Source organism: Danio rerio, chromosome 8 (genome assembly GCF_049306965.1).
Source record: "Danio rerio strain Tuebingen ecotype United States chromosome 8, GRCz12tu, whole genome shotgun sequence".
In the NCBI taxonomy this organism is placed as follows: Eukaryota; Metazoa; Chordata; class Actinopteri; order Cypriniformes; family Danionidae; genus Danio; species Danio rerio.
In genome coordinates this window covers 20261347-20281805 of record NC_133183.1, presented here as the reverse complement: position 1 = coordinate 20281805, position 20459 = coordinate 20261347, and the positions used below count along the sequence as shown (strand labels likewise).

The 20459-nt window shown below is 39.2% G+C and overlaps 1 protein-coding gene across 4 annotated transcripts in view; it reads left to right on the top strand.

Moving 5' to 3' along the window:
* obscna (obscurin, cytoskeletal calmodulin and titin-interacting RhoGEF a) overlaps positions 1 to 20459 on the top strand; it is an 80306-nt gene that overhangs the window by 26504 nt on the left and 33343 nt on the right. For all 4 annotated transcript variants that reach the window (XR_012384210.1, XM_073910182.1, XM_073910183.1 and 1 more), the window contains 18 exons: positions 722 to 991; positions 1079 to 1357; positions 1494 to 1751; positions 3224 to 3490; positions 3657 to 3923; positions 6083 to 6349; positions 6609 to 6875; positions 7127 to 7393; positions 9376 to 9642; positions 9719 to 9985; positions 10085 to 10351; positions 10464 to 10730; positions 12580 to 12846; positions 13485 to 13751; positions 14319 to 14585; positions 14684 to 14950; positions 15034 to 15300; positions 16162 to 18708. Coding sequence is in view for 3 of the 4 variants with exons in the window: in XM_073910182.1 (XP_073766283.1) it covers positions 722 to 991; positions 1079 to 1357; positions 1494 to 1751; positions 3224 to 3490; positions 3657 to 3923; positions 6083 to 6349; positions 6609 to 6875; positions 7127 to 7393; positions 9376 to 9642; positions 9719 to 9985; positions 10085 to 10351; positions 10464 to 10730; positions 12580 to 12846; positions 13485 to 13751; positions 14319 to 14585; positions 14684 to 14950; positions 15034 to 15300; positions 16162 to 18708 (7092 nt within the window). In the remaining variant the exon portion in view is untranslated. The remainder of the gene's footprint in view (positions 1 to 721; positions 992 to 1078; positions 1358 to 1493; positions 1752 to 3223; positions 3491 to 3656; positions 3924 to 6082; positions 6350 to 6608; positions 6876 to 7126; positions 7394 to 9375; positions 9643 to 9718; positions 9986 to 10084; positions 10352 to 10463; positions 10731 to 12579; positions 12847 to 13484; positions 13752 to 14318; positions 14586 to 14683; positions 14951 to 15033; positions 15301 to 16161; positions 18709 to 20459) is intronic.

The window sequence follows — 20459 nt, the reverse complement described above, 5'->3', positions numbered from 1 at the left end:
TTTTTTCTCACCAAAGGTGGAAAAACTTGTTCAAAAGTGACAGAAAAGACACAAAAGTAATAAATATTAGCATATAATAAAGATTTTTTTTTGTATTGGCTGCCAAATAACTTGCCATAAAAGTAATAAGTGACATTCACTTTAAAAAAGAGAAACATAATTATAATTTTATAAGTTTTTTTTTTAAATAAATACAGCCTTGGTGAGGACAAGAGACTTTATTATAAAGTGCAATAAATCATTAACTATGTCCTGTGGCTTAATAAACTCCTAATTTTCTGCTTATTAATAATAAGATAGTAGTTAGGATACATATTGGTAGGATTAGAGATGTAGAATAAGATAATGCAGAATATGTACATTATACGTGCTAAAAAAACAGCCAACATATGAATAACAGGCAGGTAATGAGGAATTAGTTAATAGTGAGAATTGGGACTTAAACTTCTTTTTAAAAATCTTACAGACATCTAAAAGTGCCTCATTATCTTTGCAAAAAAAGTCTTCAAATTCACCTTCAACTCTATCATTTCCACTCCTATTGATATCCTCATAGTCCTTCCATGATCTCTGTATGATACCCTTCATGAACCACAGGATCATACACACTCAGTGTCATTTCATATCATAAACCAGTTAACATTCCTACACGATTATCAAATGTGCAGTTACTTCTCAAAATTCCTTTGAGCTGCTGATTATATTCTCACTCCTTTCACAGCCGCTGCCTCTGTGTTCTTTGAGAAAGAGCTTGAGAGTCAAGAAGCAACAGAAGGAGAATCTGTCTTGTTTAGTTGTCTGCTCTCTAATGACAACGCCCCTGTGACCTGGAGAAAAGATACAGATCAGATCGCTCAGGGAGGACGGTATACCCTCCATCGAAAAGGCTCCACTCAGGAGCTTGAAATCAGGAAACTAAGACTGGAGGATGCTGGCGTTTACACATGCAACGTCAGGGGCAAAAAGAGCTCTGCGACCCTCAGAGTGATAGGTAAAACTGTAACCATAAAATAAAGCTTGCTTTCAAACCCGAACAAACACCAAGGTCTTTTTATTCTCCTTTTATTCTCGTTTCCAGAGCGTGTGAGGATAGTGAAAGGACTGCGTGACTTGACGGTTACTGCAGGCGAGAGCGCCCACTTTGTTTGTGAGCTTTCACATGAAAACATTCTTGATGGGGTTTGGTGGCTTGCTTCTAATGTGCTGCAAGAAAACGAGATGAACCAGATGAGTATCTGTGGCCGCCAACACCACTTGACGCTCACTATGACTACACCTGAAGAGTCGGGTGTTGTGTCCTTTGTGGTGGGAAATGAAAAGACATCTGCTCGTCTGCGAGTAAACAGCAAACCTAAAGGTGAGAATAAGGATCAGTTCTTTCATTTGTCTGCCTGACATATTTAAATAGAAATACTTCCCATATGCAATGCATCCTTTTGACTGCATACTTTTATTTTGTGCATCCTCTCAACAAGTGCATTCTCTGTTTATAGTTTTCATCGAGGAAAGACTGAAGGACATGACCATTTTTGAGGGAGATTCTGCCACTCTGTCCTGTGTGACTTCTGACTCCTGCACACCTGTCACTTGGAAACGTAACAATGTAACCCTGCTGCCTGGAGAAAAGTATGAACCTCTGAAACATGGCAAACGTAATGTTCTTCTCATTCACAAAGTCAGAACAGAGGATGCTGGGATTTACATGTGCGACACAGGAGACATGCAGAGTAGTGCTACTCTTACTGTCAAAGGTGCTGACAAAGTTTTTTTTTTTTTCACCATTTCAACAGCACATCTAATTTATTATACACATATTCATATTGTAAACATTTCTGTACTAAGTAAAACTGAATGATATTATCAGTTTTAGCTTAATTGATCAGTTTAATTAACAACAAATTGAAATTCCCTGTTTGTGACCCTGGACTATAAATTCAGTCTTATGTTGCGAGGGTATATTTGTGGCGATATCTGTCAATATTATTGATTTTTCTTTTATGCCAAAAATCATTAGAATATGAAGTAAAGGTCATGTTCCATGATGAAATAAAAATACCTTTCCCTTTAATAAATATAATTAATTTGAATCATATATGCAGTACTAAGAGCTTAATTTTGATAACGTTTAATGCAATTTTTTCCAATACCAGCTCATTATTGATACGTACCCCAATATACAGTTCTATAGATTGTGAAATATGTCCCAAGAGCTACTTTTTTTTGCAGTTTTTGTTTTCGCGAATCCAACAGGGGCCGCTGTGTAACCTATTTGAGATATCAAATTTCTCTCGCGAGTGCCATTCGCGCCTGCTGTTTTTGTGTAAATCCACTAGATTCCGCTGTCGACTGACTGACTGACTAACTGACTGTTCTCCTTACCCTCCCCCTTCCCTAATCCCAACTGATAGTGTTTTCAAAAGCGGCGATTGATCTGATCATCTCCTTCCCTAAACCCAACGAAAAGTTTTAAAAAAGCAATCCAGAAACAAGCCCTTGCTTTTTACCATGTTTTCAGATTTTACCACATTCTCACCCTGCTATTTAATTGTTTATTTCATTTTTTGCCTGCTTTCTGGAATCATTCTCCACCGGACTTGAACCCCATTGTTGTACGTTGGCAGTACGTTTTTACAATGAGCCTACAGTATGTTGCTTTTCTCAGTATTTACACGCAGCGCCATGCATTTTAGAATTCTAGACATAAATTTCTATCAGGGTTCACACACTGCCGCCACAAGTCAGCGGCTGTCTGCGGCGCTCAGTTTCGACTCAGGACACATCTGAATGTGCGCGTCTGGTGTGCGATACTTCCAGCTGTCATGTGCGTACCACGTTGCGTCGCCGAGTGGTACATCTGGTGTGCGACGCCCTTCAGATTCCAGATGTGTCTTGGCCAAATAATGTCATATCCTAACAAAGTATACAACAAGAGAGCCTTCTTTTTTCAACTTTCAGATAATGCACTGATATCATTTTCCAAAAATGTACACCTATGACTGGTTTTGTGGTCCAAGGTCACATTTGTAAGTGGTATTTTTGTTCTTATTTTTTAGTTGTTGGCTATAATATTGAGTTTCAGCTATAGTTTCTATTAAGGACATGTTGAAAATATTGTAGTGTTTATGCTTATGCAAAGCCTAAGCTGAGTCTGTACAGTATTAAATGGTAATAACAGACACATTAGGAGAGTACACTTAAGAGCTCTTTGCTTTCTGTTTCTCAGAACGTCCTTTGTTTTTCTGCGGGGAGCTCCAGAACCAAGTTGCAGAAGAGGGTGAAACTGCTTTCTTAAGCTGTGAGCTTTCTCAGCCTGCAGTTGCAGTTGAGTGGAAGAAGGGAGCAGTGATACTTAAGCCAAGTTATAAATTTGAGATGAAGCAGGATGGATGTGAGCTACAGCTACAGATCAACGACCTCACAAGTCAAGACAGTGGGGCCTACAGATGTTGCGCTGATGGCATTGAAACAAGGGCCAGTATCACTGTGAAAGGTATGAAACAAAATAGCATATTTTTTAGTCGATGGTAAGTATTGTATCTTTGTATGAACTGTAAATGTCAAAAAAGAGAACATTCAGTGGTAGAGTACTGTATGTGATGATGCATTCATTATATACAAGCATTTTTTTGCTAGAGATTCTTCTCCTGTTTCCACAGAGCGTCCTTTGTTTTTCCGTGAGGAGCTTCAAAACCAAGAAACAGAGGAAGGTGAAACTGCCTTCCTGTGCTGTGAGCTCTCTAAACCTGGAGTGCCAGTTCAGTGGAAGAAGGGGGCAATGCTCTTGAAGAATGGACACAAGTATTCAATGACGCAAGAAGGCAATGAAGTACTGCTTCAGATTCATGACCTGACAAGTCAAGACAGTGGCATCTACAGATGCTGTGCTGGCAACCTCGAAACACGGGCTAATATTGTTGTTAAAGGTGGGGATTGTAATTTCTATTTTTCTAATATGAAAACAGTAGTGGTTTGATGGAAAATAACACAATTTCGGTCACACTTTACAAAAAGGTTGTAACGAAGTGGCTGACACAGAGGGATCCATTTGCAGTATATTTATTAAACACAGTTTAATAACAATAAGCACATAGATGTAATGCGTGTGCGAACTCACATCAAACACAGTAGTATAAGGTCGAAGGGTTGGCGGCAGGTAAACACAGGATGAGTATGCAGGCAGGCAGCGATTATCAAAGTCGGTGTGCAGGCTAGAGTTCAGGGCAGGCAGCGTGGATCAGAGTCGGGATTCAGGCTAAGGTACAAGGCAGGCAGGACAAGGTCAATAGTCAAAGCAAGTTAAGCAACAGGAAAGCAGGCAATGATAAGAAACGCTCAGTAGTGTTAGCCGGGGCAGAACAAGACTTCGCAATGGGACTGAGTGTTTGTGCTGCTTATAAGCGTGTGCCAGGTGATTGGGAGATGTGCTGCAGGTGTGAGTGCAAATCAGTCAATGGATTATGTAATGTCAAAAGTCCGTTGATGATGATCTCTGCTGGCCAGCGAGGGGAATGACTGGGTGACAGAGGTTCAACATAGTTCAACATTTCCAAATTCATTCAAATTATGAGTTAACAAGAACTAACTAATTTTCATTAATTAACATTAAGATGAATAAATACTGTAATAAATGTACATGTGTCCATTCTTTGTACCTCACTTAAATAATTTAAGATGATTTAACAGATCCTGGAACTTTTAATCTTGATAACTGATCTCTGGCTAATTTGGTTCTTCAAATAGATTTAAAAAGTCGTCATGAAATGATTTGAGATTGCTGTGTGTGTTGAAAAATCACAGATCTATTGGTCCTCGAAATCATGATCAGAAATGCAATGATTGGCTGACACCACAGCAGTGTAATGACATCATCTGATTATCATTCAATTATCCATGTGAGCAAAATTACATAAAATTTGTAGTAAACGGTTTGTTAAATATGATACACGATAACTTTTTACCTTTGTTGTGAGCTGCAGCCTTTACACTTTTATTTTTTCTTTAATATAGTGGGCCTATTCCAGTTTCTTAATGGGGGTAAGGATAAGGGTTAAATTATTTTTTATATTATTTGCAACTTTTGCAAAGCATCAAATCGCATGCATTTGAGCTGTAAAAACATGTGCATGACTGCAAAAATTACTACTTTAGAAAAAGAACGAGAATATTGAGCATGTCTATTTTCATGCACTAATTATACTAAAGCTCAGTCGGTACCTTAAAATAGTATGCGTTTGTATCTAAAAAGTCTATATTAATAAACATTCTCCTTGAACCAAGTGACAATTTTGTACTTATATTTCAGAGTGCAAATTGCATAATTTTTATTTATAGATTTTTAAAAAACTTCTATTTTCTAGGTTACTACTATAAGCAAATATCAGCATTTGGTACATGTTTTCAGTATAACCTTTGCTTGAAATGACCGATCTAATCCTGCTTATATGAAATAAGCCAGCTCTCGGGCAGGTTTAAGCTACCAGAACTATTGCTATGAAACAACTCTCAGATGAGTTTTGAAGAACGAGACGATCCTGGATCGTATCAAATCATCAATAACCGAGTAATCCACGTACAAAGAATGGACCCCAGGTCATTGTTTATTCATGTTAGGAAATACATTAAATAATAGAAATTGTTGAGTGTTATCAAAAGTTAGGCTTGATATATAAATGAGTAGGCGATGCGGTGGCGCAGTAAGTAGTGCTGTCGCCTCACACCAAGAAGGTCGCTGGTTCGAGCCTCGGCTGGGTCAGTTGGCGTTTCTGTGTGGAGTTTGCATGTTCTCCCCGTGTTCGCGTGGGTTTTCTCTGGGTGATTCAGAGTGAATTGGGTAAGCTAAATTGTCCGAGTGTATGAGTGTTACTGGGTGTGTATGGATGTTTCCCAGAGATGGGATGCAGCTGGAAGGGCATCCGCTGCGTAAAACACATGCTGGATAAGTTGGCGGTTCGTTCCACTGTGGCGACCCAGGATTAATAAAAGGACTAAGCTGCAAAGAAAATGAAAGAATGAATATAAAAGCGTATAGCAAAACATTGAAAAATAATCAGTCAATTAATGTCATTGTGATCTCCATTTGCAGAGAAACCTCTTTTCTTCTTTGAGGAACTCCATAACCAGCAGGCAGAGGAGGGTGAGACCGCTTTCCTTTGCTGTGAGCTCTCCAAACCAGGAGTTGAGGTGCAATGGAAGAAGGGGGCAATACGACTGAGACCCGGAAACAAATATGAGATGAAACAAGAAGGCTGCAAAGTACAGTTACAGATCCATGACCTGACATCTGAGGATAGTGGCACATACAAGTGCTGCTCTGGAAGCCTTGCTACAACTGCGTCTGTTGTGGTCAAGGGTGAGAATTCTGAAAAAAGAAAGTTATTCGGTTTTGTGAAAAAGTATCTGCCCCCATTTTATTTAAACCAAAATGTGTGAAGGCACAACAGTGATCTTTCAGGGACAGTTACAAAATGCAAATAAATAAATACACAATCAATAAAATTCCCATATATTAGAGGTCTATTTTACTGAATTTTATTATTTTATTAAACTTTATTTATTATTGAAGACTAAATTAGATGCAATAAATAAAGCGAATACATTTTATTTTTTAGAACATCCATTGTACTTCATCCGGATGCTTGAGTGTCAAGAAGCAGAAGAGGGGGAAACTGTTTTTCTTTGCTGTGAGCTTTCAAAACCTGGGGCTGCTGTACAGTGGAAGAAGGGATCTGTGCTGCTAAAGCCTGGAAGGAAGTATGAAATAAAGCAGAATGGTGGTGAACTGCAGCTTCAGATCAATGAGCTCACAAGCCATGACAGTGGTGTTTACACATGCTGTGTTGGCAGTTTAGTGACCTCAGCATCTCTGGATGTGAAAGGTACAGTATATTTTAGAGACTTCCAAACCTGTTCCTTGAGAGCATCTGACCTGCAGAATTTGACTCCAGGCATGAACAAGTAAAGCAGAGTCCTTAACACATATCCTTGAAAATTTTAATGAGCCTGAAGCTTAACTCTGCAGCATGTTGTCTTTCCAGGAACAGGATTTGGCACCTCTGGTATATTCATTTTCAAGAGGAGTTGTTAGAGTACATTACTTAACATAAATACACTTTGTTGCTATATATAGAACAACCTCTGTATTTCTGCGAGGAGCTTCAAAGGCAAGCAGTAGAAGAAGGTGAGACTGCCGTACTGAGCTGTGAACTCTCTAAAGCCGGGGTAGAGGTGCAGTGGAAGAAGGGAATGATGCTGCTTAGACCAGGACACAAATATAAGATGAAACAAGATGGCTGTAAAATGCAACTTCTGATACTTGAGTTGAGCTGTCAGGACAGTGGCATCTACAAATGTTGTGCTGGAAGCTTGGAGACCTCAGCATCTCTTGATGTGAAAGGTATGCATTTTTCTATTATTGTTAAAACATTTAAATCATTAAATTAGCTTCATAATGCATGAAATTAAACAAGTAAGCATGAAGTGATCCTGTAATGGTACATTCACATGGGGCATTGGTGTTAGGACTTCTTATTAACTTTGTATTGGTGGTTTCATGCATTGCAGGGCTGATTTGTGGATACTTTGGTGTCATATCACAGCCATTGTTTGTGGCAGAAGTTGTCAACTTTTCAAGCACAAACAATATAATTGCAAATAATTGTGATGCAAACAACAGGCAGCACTGTGGCTAAGTGGTTAGCATTGTCGCCTCACAGCAAGAATGTTGCTGATTCGAGTTCCGGCTGGGCCAGTTGGCATTTCTGTTTGGAGTTTGCATGTTCTCCCCTTGTTCGCGTGGGTTTCCTCTGGATCAGTGTTTACCAAACTTGTTCTCGAAGGGATGGTGTCCTGCAGATTTTAGCTCCAACCCTAATCAAACACACCTGAACAAGCTAATCAAGGTCTTACTAGGTATACTTGAAATATCCAGGGAGGTGTTTTGTAGCAAGTTGGAGCTAAATCATGCAGGAACCGGCCGGCCCTCCAGGACCGAGATTGGTGACCCCTGCTCTGGATGCTTGGCTGTAGTGTATGAGTGTGTGTGTGTGTGTGTGTGTGTGTGTGTGTGTGTGTGTGTGTGTGTGTGTGTGAATGTGAGAGTGTATGAGTGTTTCCCAGTTCTGGGTTGTGACTGTAAGGGCATCCGCTATGTAATAAAATATGCCGGAATAGGTGACGGTTCATTCCCTATGAACTGTTTGCGGCATTTGCGCAAACTTTGGCACACTGATCGAAGACAGTTTAATCTTCAACCACAACTAATTTGGACTCCCTAACTCAAACTCTTTAGTGTCACCACTTGTCCAAAATTTCATTTATTTTCAGAACTTTTGAATCGAGTGGGCTACAATCAAAATTCAGTTTTCATCTGATTCCTTGGCTTCAAACCACTATGAAGTCATTTTCTGTCACCTTTTTTTTTTGAATTTTGAATTTTTTTGCATAAACTATTTGAATGAACTCGTCCTAAGCCGTTCACCAAATTTTTTATTTAATTTTCACCAAAATTGAATCACATGATCTACAGACCATGCTGACCAAAAGTTCTGGAATTCAAGTTGATTGAATGATCTGTTTTTGATTAAATTGTGAACAAATTTAATGTAGAGTTTGCAAAAATTGACTTAAGATGTTATCTCTGTAACGCATTGATGTATTCACACCAAACTTGGTGTGTGTGATCATAAACATGGTCTGAAGTTAGCTGCCGCGTTTCGGCACACTGCCTCGTAGTAGTCCGGAGAAACAAAAAATGGCTATTTTTGCTTAACCCTTAGCAACCCCTGATAAATAAGGGACCCCTGAAGGAAAATGAAAAGGAATCTTACTCAAACAGAGTAGCTAGTCAGTTGCATTCCAAGTTTGTCCCTTTGTTTGCATAGTGCCAAGTTTCTTACACATCCTCCATCAAGCAGCTCAAGACAGGTTAGTCGCTGAAGGTAAGCAAGGCTGAGCCTTGTTAGTACCTGGTTGGGAGACCACATGGGAAAACTAGGTTGCTGTTGGAAGTGGTGTTGGTGAGGCCAGCAGGGTACGCTCACTTGTGATCTGTATGAGTCCTAATGCCCCTGTAAAGTGAAGGAGTCACTATATTGTCTGTGAGCGCAATCTTTCGGATTAAATATTAAACCAAGGTCTTGATACTCTGTAGTCATTAAAAATCCCATGTCACTTCTCGTAAAGAGTAGGGGTGTAACCCTGGTTTCCTGGCTAAATTTCCACAATCGGCCCTTTGAGTGTATGGCCATACACGATAAATACAATATATAAATACACATTACATTACAAGCACTGATAACGACACCAAGTTTGAATGTACGATAAGGTCATTTTCTATGCGAGTTGTAAAATGGTTTTTATTTTTTGTGTGTTCCCCAGAATCTCCGGTTGTCTTCCAAGAAGAGCTCCAATATCAGGAGGTAGAGGAGGGCAAAATGGCCCTCCTGACCTGTGAACTGTCAAAACCTGGAGTTGCTGTGCAATGGAAAAAGGGAACATTGTCTCTAAAACCAGGAAACAAGTATAAGATAAAGCAAGATGGCTGTCTAAAGCAGCTTCAGATATGTGACCTGAAAAGTGAAGACAGTGGATCTTATAGATGTTGTGCTGGCAGTCTGGTCACAGCTGCAGATCTTGTGGTAAAGGGTAAGACAAATTTGGTATCATCTTTCAAGTTTTATTTTGGTGAAACTTGAACACATTTTATATTGGTCTTCTCTAGAACCCCCCTTGTTCTTCTCTGAGGAGCTCCAAAACCATGAAGCAGAAGAGGGTAAGACTGCAATTTTGTCTTGTGAGCTCTCGAAACCTGGTGTCTCTGTGCAGTGGAAGAAAGGAACAGTGTTGTTGAAGCCAAGTCAAAAGTATGATATAAAGGAAAATGGCTGTCAGTTACAGCTTCACATTCATGAGCTAACAGCTCAAGACAGCGGGTCCTACAAATGTTGTGCTGGAAGTCTGGTCACAACTGCATCTCTTGTGGTAAAAGGTGATTGAAGCAATTTACTTTGACTTAATCAATGAATTATTTATTTATCAATCTTGTTTTTTTTGACTATGTTAAGAAATGTTTGATTCCCCCTTCCAGAACACCCCTTGTTTTTCTCCAAAGAGCTCCAAAACTATGAAGTAGAAGATGGTAAAACCGCAATATTGTCTTGCGAGCTCTCGAAACCTGGAGTCTCAGTGCAGTGGAAGAAAGGAACTGTGCTTTTAAAACTGAGTAAAAGATATGAGATAAAACAGGACGGTTGTCAGCAACAGCTTCAGATTCATGAGTTAACAGCTCAGGACAGTGGAACCTACACATGTTGTGCTGGAAGCCTGATCACAACTGCATCTCTTCTGGTGAAAGGTGAGAACACCATTCTTAATGCCACATTTTGAATTTTGGGATAAGAATGAATTCATTACTTGCTATTGTATCCATTTTTTTTTTGTTGATATTTTTTTATTTCCCTTCCCAGAAAAGCCATTGTTTTTCTGTGATGTGCTACAAAACCAAGAAGCAGAGGAGGGTAATACAGTTATATTTCGCTGTGAGCTCTCTAAACCTGGAGTCTCAGTGCAGTGGAAGAAAGGAACAGCGTTGCTGAAGCCAGGTCAAAAATATGAAATAAAAGAGGATGGCTGTAAACTACAGCTCAATGTTCATGAATTAACAGCTCAAGACAGCGGGACCTACAAATGTTGTGCTGGAAGCCTGGTCACAACTGCTTCTCTTGTGGTGAAGGGTGAGCAAACGGTCTTTTGGCTGTTGAATTAGATTGGTAGGTTGCTTGACTACACCACCCTGGAAATTAGGAGCCAGGGACCCAAATTACACTCAACTATGCAACAGTTTTTGGACACACAGATTTGTTGTGGCTCAGCCAGACTTCAGAAACCAATTTAAATAGTGTGATTCACATTTATTACAAATTCTAATGTTAAAAACAGTACAAACACTTCAATTAATTTAAAACCAGTTTCACTGAGCACTTCCTCCTCAGAACTGGGGCCATTGGGTTTTAGTGTTGGAGGCACACACACTCACACTCCCCACACCACCAGTTGTGAACGCAGCAGGCGAAGGATACACCATCACCACACCACAGCAATTCTTGCACACTGCACGCCCCAGTTTTGGAGGAGGAAGAAACAGAAGATAAAACTAGTAAAAAATGCACACACTCACATCCACACAAACACAATTCGGAAATAAACTTAAAACTAGCACTCACAGCTTGGCGTATGACCAGTTCAATAAAACATGGCAAACTCACAAATCAGTACACATACAGCGCAACATCACTTAGAGGGGAAATCACAGCAAAGAATTTTCTGAAGAGTTGGACAAGGAAATAGTATAACAATTAATCACTCCAAAATACAACTTTAAATCAACCCATTAATGCAAAAGAGCAAAATATAGTATAACAGTTGGTGACTGTAAAAAATGGTAACAATTAAACCTTCTTATTCATGCCAGAGTACCTCATTTAAACAGTCTTTGAAAGCCGACGTCACACCGTTTGTCCTGGTTAGAAACAAAAGTCACAATAGTTAAATTCAAATCGCTTGATTTATACTCATCTCGGATCTCTTGTACGGCCTCACGGCCATCGAAAGGAACAAGACTGCAGCCGCACTGACTTGACGCCAAACACCCGCAGCATTTAGTTTCCCGATAGCAGCGCTGCAATGCCCAAAAGTACGAGGCTGACGCAGCCTCTTATGGGCCGCAACTGGAGAGAGCGAGAGGAAGAAAAATTTTCCCCAACGTTGATGCTGACAGTAACCGGTAGCAAATAAGCTAGCTGCAACCCTCCAGACTCCCGTATCACTGCGTGTGGCAATCCACTGCACCCACTGATGGCATGCAAAAATCCTCACTTAAGTTTCAATGTCTTACTTAATGCTCCCCGAGCCACACTTTCAGACGGTGCCCTGGAGATGACGTCACTACCCAAAGAAACACAGAAACACATAGTGCACCCAGTATATATACTTTTATACACCCAGAATACCCTAATTAGAGGATTCACTCACAATATACCAAAGGCTGGACGGTCGCATCACTACACAAGTAAGATGAAAAAAGAACCCAAAAAATTAAATAAACAAGTAAATAACAGGGTGAGAATGTGATAATCTGAAAGCGTGGTAAAAATCAGGCGAGGGCTTTTCTTTTTCTGAATTGCTTTTCTCTAATACTGTCGGGTGGGTTTAAGAAAGTGGGTGGGCGGGTCAATCTGTGCTTTTTAAAATGCTATTGGTTGGGTTTAGGGAAGGAGGAGGGTGGGTCAGTTGATTGGTCATTCAGTTGATCAGATAGTCAGTCAGTTAAACAGCTAGTCAACAGCAGCCTCTGGTGGATTTACATGAGAACAGCAGGCGCAAATGGCACAAGAGAAATTTGAGTTCTCAAAAAGTGTACACTGCAACCTCTGGTGGATTCGCGAAAACAAAAACTGCAAAACAATGTACCTCCTGGGACATATTTGTCGCTCTCCAGAAATGTATACAGAGATTCGTTTTCAGAATAAGTCTGGGTTGGTTTTAGTTGACCATGTAAAAACATGTTTTGTTTTTCCATTACAGAAAAGCTATTGTTTTTCTCTGAGGAGCTACAAAATCAAGAATCAGAGGAGGGTAAAACAGCAATATTGTGCTGTGAGCTCTCTAATACTGGAGTCTCAGTGCAGTGGAAGAAAGGTATGGTACTTTTGAAGCCAAGTAAAAAATTTGAGATTAAACAAGATGGTCGTCAACTTCAGCTTCAGATTCATGAACTAACAACTCAGGACAGTGGGACCTACAAATGTTGCGCTGGAAACATAGTCACAACTGCTTCCCTTATGGTAAAAGGTAAGTATATTTGTCAAATGCTGTTCTTCCATGTTTAGAAATTCGACTAAAGAATTGATTTGTTTTTTGTTTGGGTTATCACAATACTGTAATTTAGTACTAAACATTACTAAAATTTTAAAAACGTTAATTTACCGCGAACATTTGAGCTCTGTTGAGTACTTTCTTTAACAGTGCTAATTTGCCGTTGTGTTCACTTGCTCAACAGAAATGACTGTGATTGGCCGTGAAGGTCAGCAGTTCACCGAACTCAACGCTGGTTTCTGATTGTAACCACAGATACAGGGACACTTGAACATTTCAACGTCACGTCGATCAGCTGGTTTGTCTATAAGCTGACATATGAGCGATCCACTGATGAATCATGGCTTTAAAATGCTCCAGTGTCCCTCTATCTATAGTTACACTCAGTAAACAGCGCCGAGTTTAGTGAACTGATAACCTTCACGACCAATCACAGTCATTTCTGTTGAACACGATGGCAAATCAGCAGTGTTCAAGAACATACTCAACAGTGCTCAAATGTTGAAATGGCTGCTTTTAAAATTCAAGTATTGTGACAACCCTATATGCTGTTCACGAATTAACTTGTTTTTTGATTATATCATATAATGTCATGTTTTATTGTTTCTTTCCAGAACATCCTTTGTTCTTTTCTGAGGAGCTACGAAACCAAGAAGCAGAGGAAGGAAATATGGTTATATTGCGCTGTGAGCTCTCTAAACCTGGAGTCTCAGTGCAGTGGAAGAAAGGAACAGTGCTTTTGAAGCCAAGTAAAAAATATGAGATGAAACAGGATGGTCGTCAAGTATATCTCCAAATCAATGAACTAACAGCTCAGGACAGTGGGGCCTACAAATGTTGTGCAGGGAACCTAATAACTTCTTGTTCTGTAACGGTGAAAGGTATGGTGTGTTTTTAAGAAACTTACGCTACTCAGGATGTATTTCCTATGTATAGCTACTCGCTTCAAATGTTATCACTCAATTGAATGTGCGTTATCAGTGGTTATCAGCTGATTGATATGGGCCAGTAAGGGCCTTCTGTGCCAAGTAGTAGGCTCATAAAGCTGACATCATCCATCCACATGGTTAATCAGCTATACTAATAGAGAAGACTCCAGATCCAGATCTGTTTTTACATTACTGTGACGGTTGGGTTAGGGGTAGACATTACTAAAATACAATAAATAGAACATTTTTAAATAATATAAATAATTTTTAAACTTCTGGCTGCATTAATATGTGATCTACAGCTCATTAGCCATGTGGATGCATGATAACAACCTTCTAAGCCTACTAGTAGGTGCAAAAGGCCCCTTCTGGCCCATATCTATCACCTGACAACCACTGATAATGCCCATTTAATAGAGTGATAACATAAAAATTATCTGGTATAGCACTTCTAAAGCATTTTTAAATATTGCTGCAGATGTAATAACATAACATGCATTTTTACTTCCTCACATCCAGAGCCACCAATATTCTTCCGCAAGAACCTCCAAAGTCTTGAAGCAGAAGAAGGTAAGATGGCCACCCTGAAATGTGAGCTCTCCAAAGCTGGAGTTGCTGTTCAATGGAAGAAGGGAACTGTGCTGTTAAAACCAGGAAAGAAGTATGAGATGAAACAAAATGGCTGTCTGCTACAACTCCAAATATATGACCTTAAAAGTGAAGATAGTGGCTCTTACGTATGTTGTTCTGGTAGCATAGTGACGACTGCTTCTCTTGTTGTAAAAGGTAAGTTAGTTGATTTAAATGACCACCTGACAGAGAAAGTTTGATAAAATGGTTTTCCTGTTGAACATGTAAAGATGTAGATCATTTTCTTCCACAAGAACATCCCTTGTTCTTCTCTGTGGAGCTGCAAAACCAAGATGCAGAGGAGGGTAAAACTGTTATATTGCAATGCAAGCTCTCTAAACCTGGAGTCTCGGTGCAGTGGAAGAAAGGAACTGTGCTTTTAAAACCAAGTACAAAATATGAAATGAAACAAGATGGTTGTCAACTACAGCTTCAGATCCATGAGCTAACAACTCAGGACAGTGGAGCTTACAAATGTTGTGCTGGAAGCCTGGTGACTTATGGTTCCATTAAAGTTAAAGGTACATAGCTTATTTTAGTATAACATCAAGCTTCTGTCATACATGGAAGAATTCAAGTTTTATTTGTATTCCTGTACATACAGAGCAACCTATATTTTTCTGCAAGAGCCTTCAAAACCTTGAGGCAGTTGAAGGCGAAATGGCAATACTGACCTGTGAACTCTCCAAACCCGGTGTTGCTGTGCAGTGGAAAAAGGGAACAGAATTGCTAAAACTAGCAAAGAAGTATGAGATGAAGCAGAATGGCTGTGAATTGCACCTTAAAATATGTGATCTAAAATGTCAGGACAGTGGCATCTACAAATGCTGTGCTGCTGGGATAGAGACCACAGCTTCTGTGGTTGTAAAAGGTATATTTGTGCATATATTTCCAACCCAAGCTCATTCTGAAAACATAGTCCTGCGGATTTATGTAGACAGAAGTACGTATGGCTACATTTCATTTTTTTTTTTTAAGCAAACACTACGGGGTGGTGTGACGCCGTTCCTTTTCGCGCTCCCCGACTGAAGGCTTACCTCCGTGTGGAGGGCTTTCCCGTTGCAACCAGTTTGTCCAGTTAGCTCGTCGTGTACGTCGGCAGAGTTGAGATGCAGAGGGGATTTGACCACGACGACCGGGTTCGAGTCCGGGGAAGAGCAGTTCCAGAAATCAGTTAAGACAAAAACAGAATCCAAACAATAAAGTGAACGAGTTCATAACAGGGTGAGGATGTGGTGAAATCCAAAAATGTGGTAAAAATCAGACAAGGGCTTTTCTTTTTCTGGACAGTTTTGTAAATCGTTGCTTGGGTTTAAGGAAGCAAGCGGGCAGGTGGGTCAATCGATAAAACTAGTTGGGTTTAGGGAAGGAGGAGGAGGGTGGGTCGGCCGATTGGCCGGTTGCCCAGTCAGTCATTAAGTCTGTCAGTCAGACAGACGGTCACTCGACAGTGGCCTCCAGTGGGTTTACACGAGAACAGCGTAGGTGCGAATGGAGGTCACGAGAGACTTCGAGATGCAAAAAAAGTGCACACAGCGTATTCGCGAAAACAAAAACTGCTCAAATACGTACCTCCCGGGACATATTTCGTGGTCTCCAGAAACGTCCACGGGACTATGTTTTCAAAATGAGCCTGGGTTGTATATTTCTATTCAAAAGTAAGTAAGTAAATAAATAAATAAGTAAATATAATAAAAACATACATTAAATCCATCTCATATGTTTACAACAGAAGCTCCTCCGAGAAGTAAAGCTGTCCCTGAAGCCCCACCTAGATCAAAGGGAAAGAATATTATGGACGAAGCACTCAGTGGACAAGTTCAACAAAAAGATGCAGTGGAAATTGAAGAATCAGATATTTCCATGTTGAAGCATTCAGATGTTGCCATCCAGGATCTCCTTGAGAAATCAGCAGATGACCAGGAAATCCAGAGAAAATTATTGGTGAGGCAAAAGGAAAGAAATGGAAGTTCTGTAATCAATGAGTCTGATCACACCATATACAAACCTCCTACAACCAGTGTACCTGAAGAACAAAGAAACAAACTGCTAGACACCAGTGATGTTACTAAGATTTCTGTGGATCAGAACATTAATCAAGTTTCAGAGCAATCTGAAAAGAAATCTCCAAGAATAGATCCTAATGAGCAGAGCAAGAAAGCACCTAAAGAAATTCCCCAACCTCCACCACGATCAAAGGGTAAGGCCACAAATCCAGATGCTTTACTCCAAGACCAGCACAATGGTTTTAAAACGAGCAGACCGAATATTAAAGAGCCAGATGTGGACAAGGAGGTCAAAAAACAATATGATGTCATGCAGCCAAATATGGAGGCCACAAAGGCATCGAAAGAGGTTGACCAAACACTTAAAAAGGAGAAGTTTTCCCAATCGCACATTGAAGCCAAAGGACAACCTTATGTTTCGGAAGACAATAGGCAAAATATTGATGTAAAACAAACTGTGGGTACAACTTTGAAGGTGTCTGAATATGGCTCAGACCGACCAGGCTTTAAAGAGATAACTTCCAAACACATCGAAACATCTCAAGAACCACCAAGTAATTTAGAGGAAATTAAAAGGTATGGCAAACTAGAATTAAATTTAAATAATGAATCAAAGAAAGAGCCAACTTTGGTCCCCATCACTAAGGCATCAGAGGTTGATGAATTTGCCCGCCATTCGAATGAAAAGAAGGAACTGATGGTACTGGATAAAACTGAAACTCATGAGAAGCCAAACACCCAGTCTAAAAAGGGACCAGACATTGAAAAAGTTCAATTCAGGGATGAACGTCATGAAAAATCAACTACTGTTAGAGAAAAAGAAGCAAGTATTGATATCACAACCCAGAAACCCAAAGAACAAACCATACTTTCAAAGACATTGACAACAATTCCTGTTAGGGGCATGCAAAAGGATTCCCAGGAAAGTGATACTAATTTACCACACACTGATAGCCGGTATCTAGAAAATGTCAAGCAGGCTGTGGATGAACATCATGGAAAAGTACTAAAGCATGTTACAGAAGAAGCATCAAATATTGCCATTACAGGCCAGAAAGAGGTAATTCCTGTAGAGGAAACTACAAGAATGCCTTTTAAGGATGTGCGGAGGGAATCACAAGAAGATGAATCAGACTTACTGCACATTGATAATGGAGAAAAGAAAAATGTCAAGCAGGTCATTGATAAACATGATGAAAAAGTTGCAAAATATGTTAAGGGCAAAGTACCAAGCTTTGCAGCACAAACATTTAAAGAAGAAGCAATTCCTGCAGAGAAAGGTACTAGTAGGCCTATTAAAGATTCACAAAACGATAAACCAAATTTACAACAAACAAGCATTGAAGATCAGAAAAATGTCAAGCAAGTTGTGGATGAAAGTGGACGTGTGCGTAGGGATTCACTGGAAGCTGATTCAGACTTGCTATTCATTGATACCACAAAGAAGATGAACATCAAGCAGGTCATGCATGAACATGATGGAAAAGAATCAAAGCATATTAAAGAGAAAGAGCCTAGCGTTAAAAGCCAGAAGCTCAAAGAACATATCATTCCTGGGGAGAAAGTTACTGCAGTGCCTTTTAGAAAGGTGCAGAAGGCATCAGAGGAAGTTGAACTGAAAAGTAATGTAAAGCATGTCGTTCATGAAAATTATACCGGACAATCCAACACTCGACCTGAGGACATAAGTGTAGAGAAAACCTCAAAAGTTGAACAAGACGTAGATCTCGAGGATGAGCCAGAGATGCTTGAAGCTGCCATTAAGATACAAGCTGCTTTCAAGGGCTACAAAACAAGAAAGGACATGCGGCTCATCTTTAAAGAGGTTTTCAAAAACCAGAGTATTGACCTTGGTGGCACTGCTTTCCTGGAGTGTGTCGTGGAAGGTAAAATCAGCTCTGTGCGCTGGCTTAAAGATGGAGTAGATCTCAAGCCTGGGAAAAGGCACACAATCACCCACAATCCAGATGGTGGGTGTCGTCTAGAAATTTGCAATGTTACTCATAAAGATGCTGGAATCTACACGTGTGAAGTTGCGAACAAGTTTGGAGCTGTTAGTTACAATGGGAATGTGATGGTTGTTAAACCTCAGAAGCAGTCACAAACAATTCAGCCTGCACAAATGCCAGGTACTGAAACTGTCACAGAGAAGACGGTTGTGCCTACTGTAAATACTGAAGAGGAGTCATTGAGACTTGTATATGACCTTCCGGCAGATGACACCTACAGCAAGATCCAGGAGAAAAGGAGAAGTCTCATTTCTGTCAGCTCCAGTGAGTTGCTGCATATTCTATCCTTTTCAAAGTGTTTGGTAAAGTTCATTGCTAGATGTTAGTAGGTATGCTCTGATGTTACATTCTGGCTGATGGATAATTATTTTGTATTATTGTCATGAACAAGAATAGTAACTGAAAATGTACATTAAAAATAAAAATTAAACAATAAATTAAAAATTATTTATTTTAAATGAGTTTGGGCATCACATTATCAACATTTGCAGTGTGAAAAATGTACAGTTGAAGTCAAAATTATTAGCCCACCTGTGATTTGTGATATATATTTTTTTAATATTTCCCAAACAATATTATACAACAGAATCACTGTATATACCTTAACAAGAGGGATTTAAAAAAGAAAAGAAGAATTAAAAATATAATAATTTTAAAAAGAAATAAACAAAAAAGAAAAAGAAAACAGAGGAGAAGGCACATAATTATCAAATTACATATAAATATATTACACACATTTTTCCAATTTTAGTTACTAACAAGATTTATTAAAAGCACTTTTACTACAGGAAATGCATATATACAAACTAATTATATATGCAAATTTGTTGAAGGAAGAGCATATATTAACTGCGTTAATTGCTTGTCTATTTTTAGACTTAGAAATTATTTTTACATACATATGACTCTCTTTTTGTCATAAGGACTCAAATATCTCTTTCCTATAATATTTGTTTCTTCTGGAGAAAGTCTTATTCGTTTTATTTTGGCTAGAATAAAAGGTCTTTTTTATATAATATTTTATATTTATATCTTAAATACTGTTTTGTAAGGGTCTGGGACAGCGGATACGAGGATCCACGTGCAGTTTAAGAATTAACAGTAATCAGGCAGGCAATGGTCAAACAGGTACAAACTAAAGCATAAGGGTATCCCAAAGAGCATGCTCAAAATAACTGGTGAATGGATAAGCAGCATAAAAAATAAAACAAAACATGGAAAGGGCAAGACAAGGAAAATGCTTCATCATGCCAACAGTGAACAGGACTCTGTCAAGTTTGTGTGACAGTGTGGTGTATATATAGTCCAGGTAATCAGTGAAGATGAGCTTCAGCTGTGTGTGTCAGTGTCCGGGTGACTGTCAGCTGTTGCAGGAGTGATTAGAGCAATGGCTTTTGGGATTTGTAGTTCAGTTCAATGGCAGAATTATAGTTCTCTAGGGATCTGCAACTGCTAGATCACTGGTAATCATAACTAATATCATTAGCCCCCCTTAAGCAATATATTTTCTTTGATTGTTATACAATGACTTGCCTTATTACCCTAACTTGCCTAATTAGCTTAGTTAAGCCTTTTAATTGCCCTTTAACCCAAATGCTAGTATCTGGAAAAAATATCTAGTTATATATTATTTGCTGTCAACAGGCAAAGATAAAAAAAAATCATTATTAAAAATGAGTTATTAAAACTATTAAATTTAGAAATGTGTTGAGAAAAAATATTCTGTTAAACAGGATTTAGGCAAAAATATATAACGGGGGGCTAATAATTCAAGAGGGCTAATAATTCTGACTTCAACTGTATATTCATTTGTATATAAATAAGTTTGACACCGCTTCAAATTAAAACTCAAAACAAGGGGAAATATATGCATTATTAAATAACCAATCTTGAGTGTTTTAATGTAAATAATATAAAATGAAAAATTACATTACAGATCACATCTCACATCTAAAATCATTTATCTTAGTTAGGGTTGGCGGTGTGGTTCTGTTCAGGGCAAAACTTCAGGCACC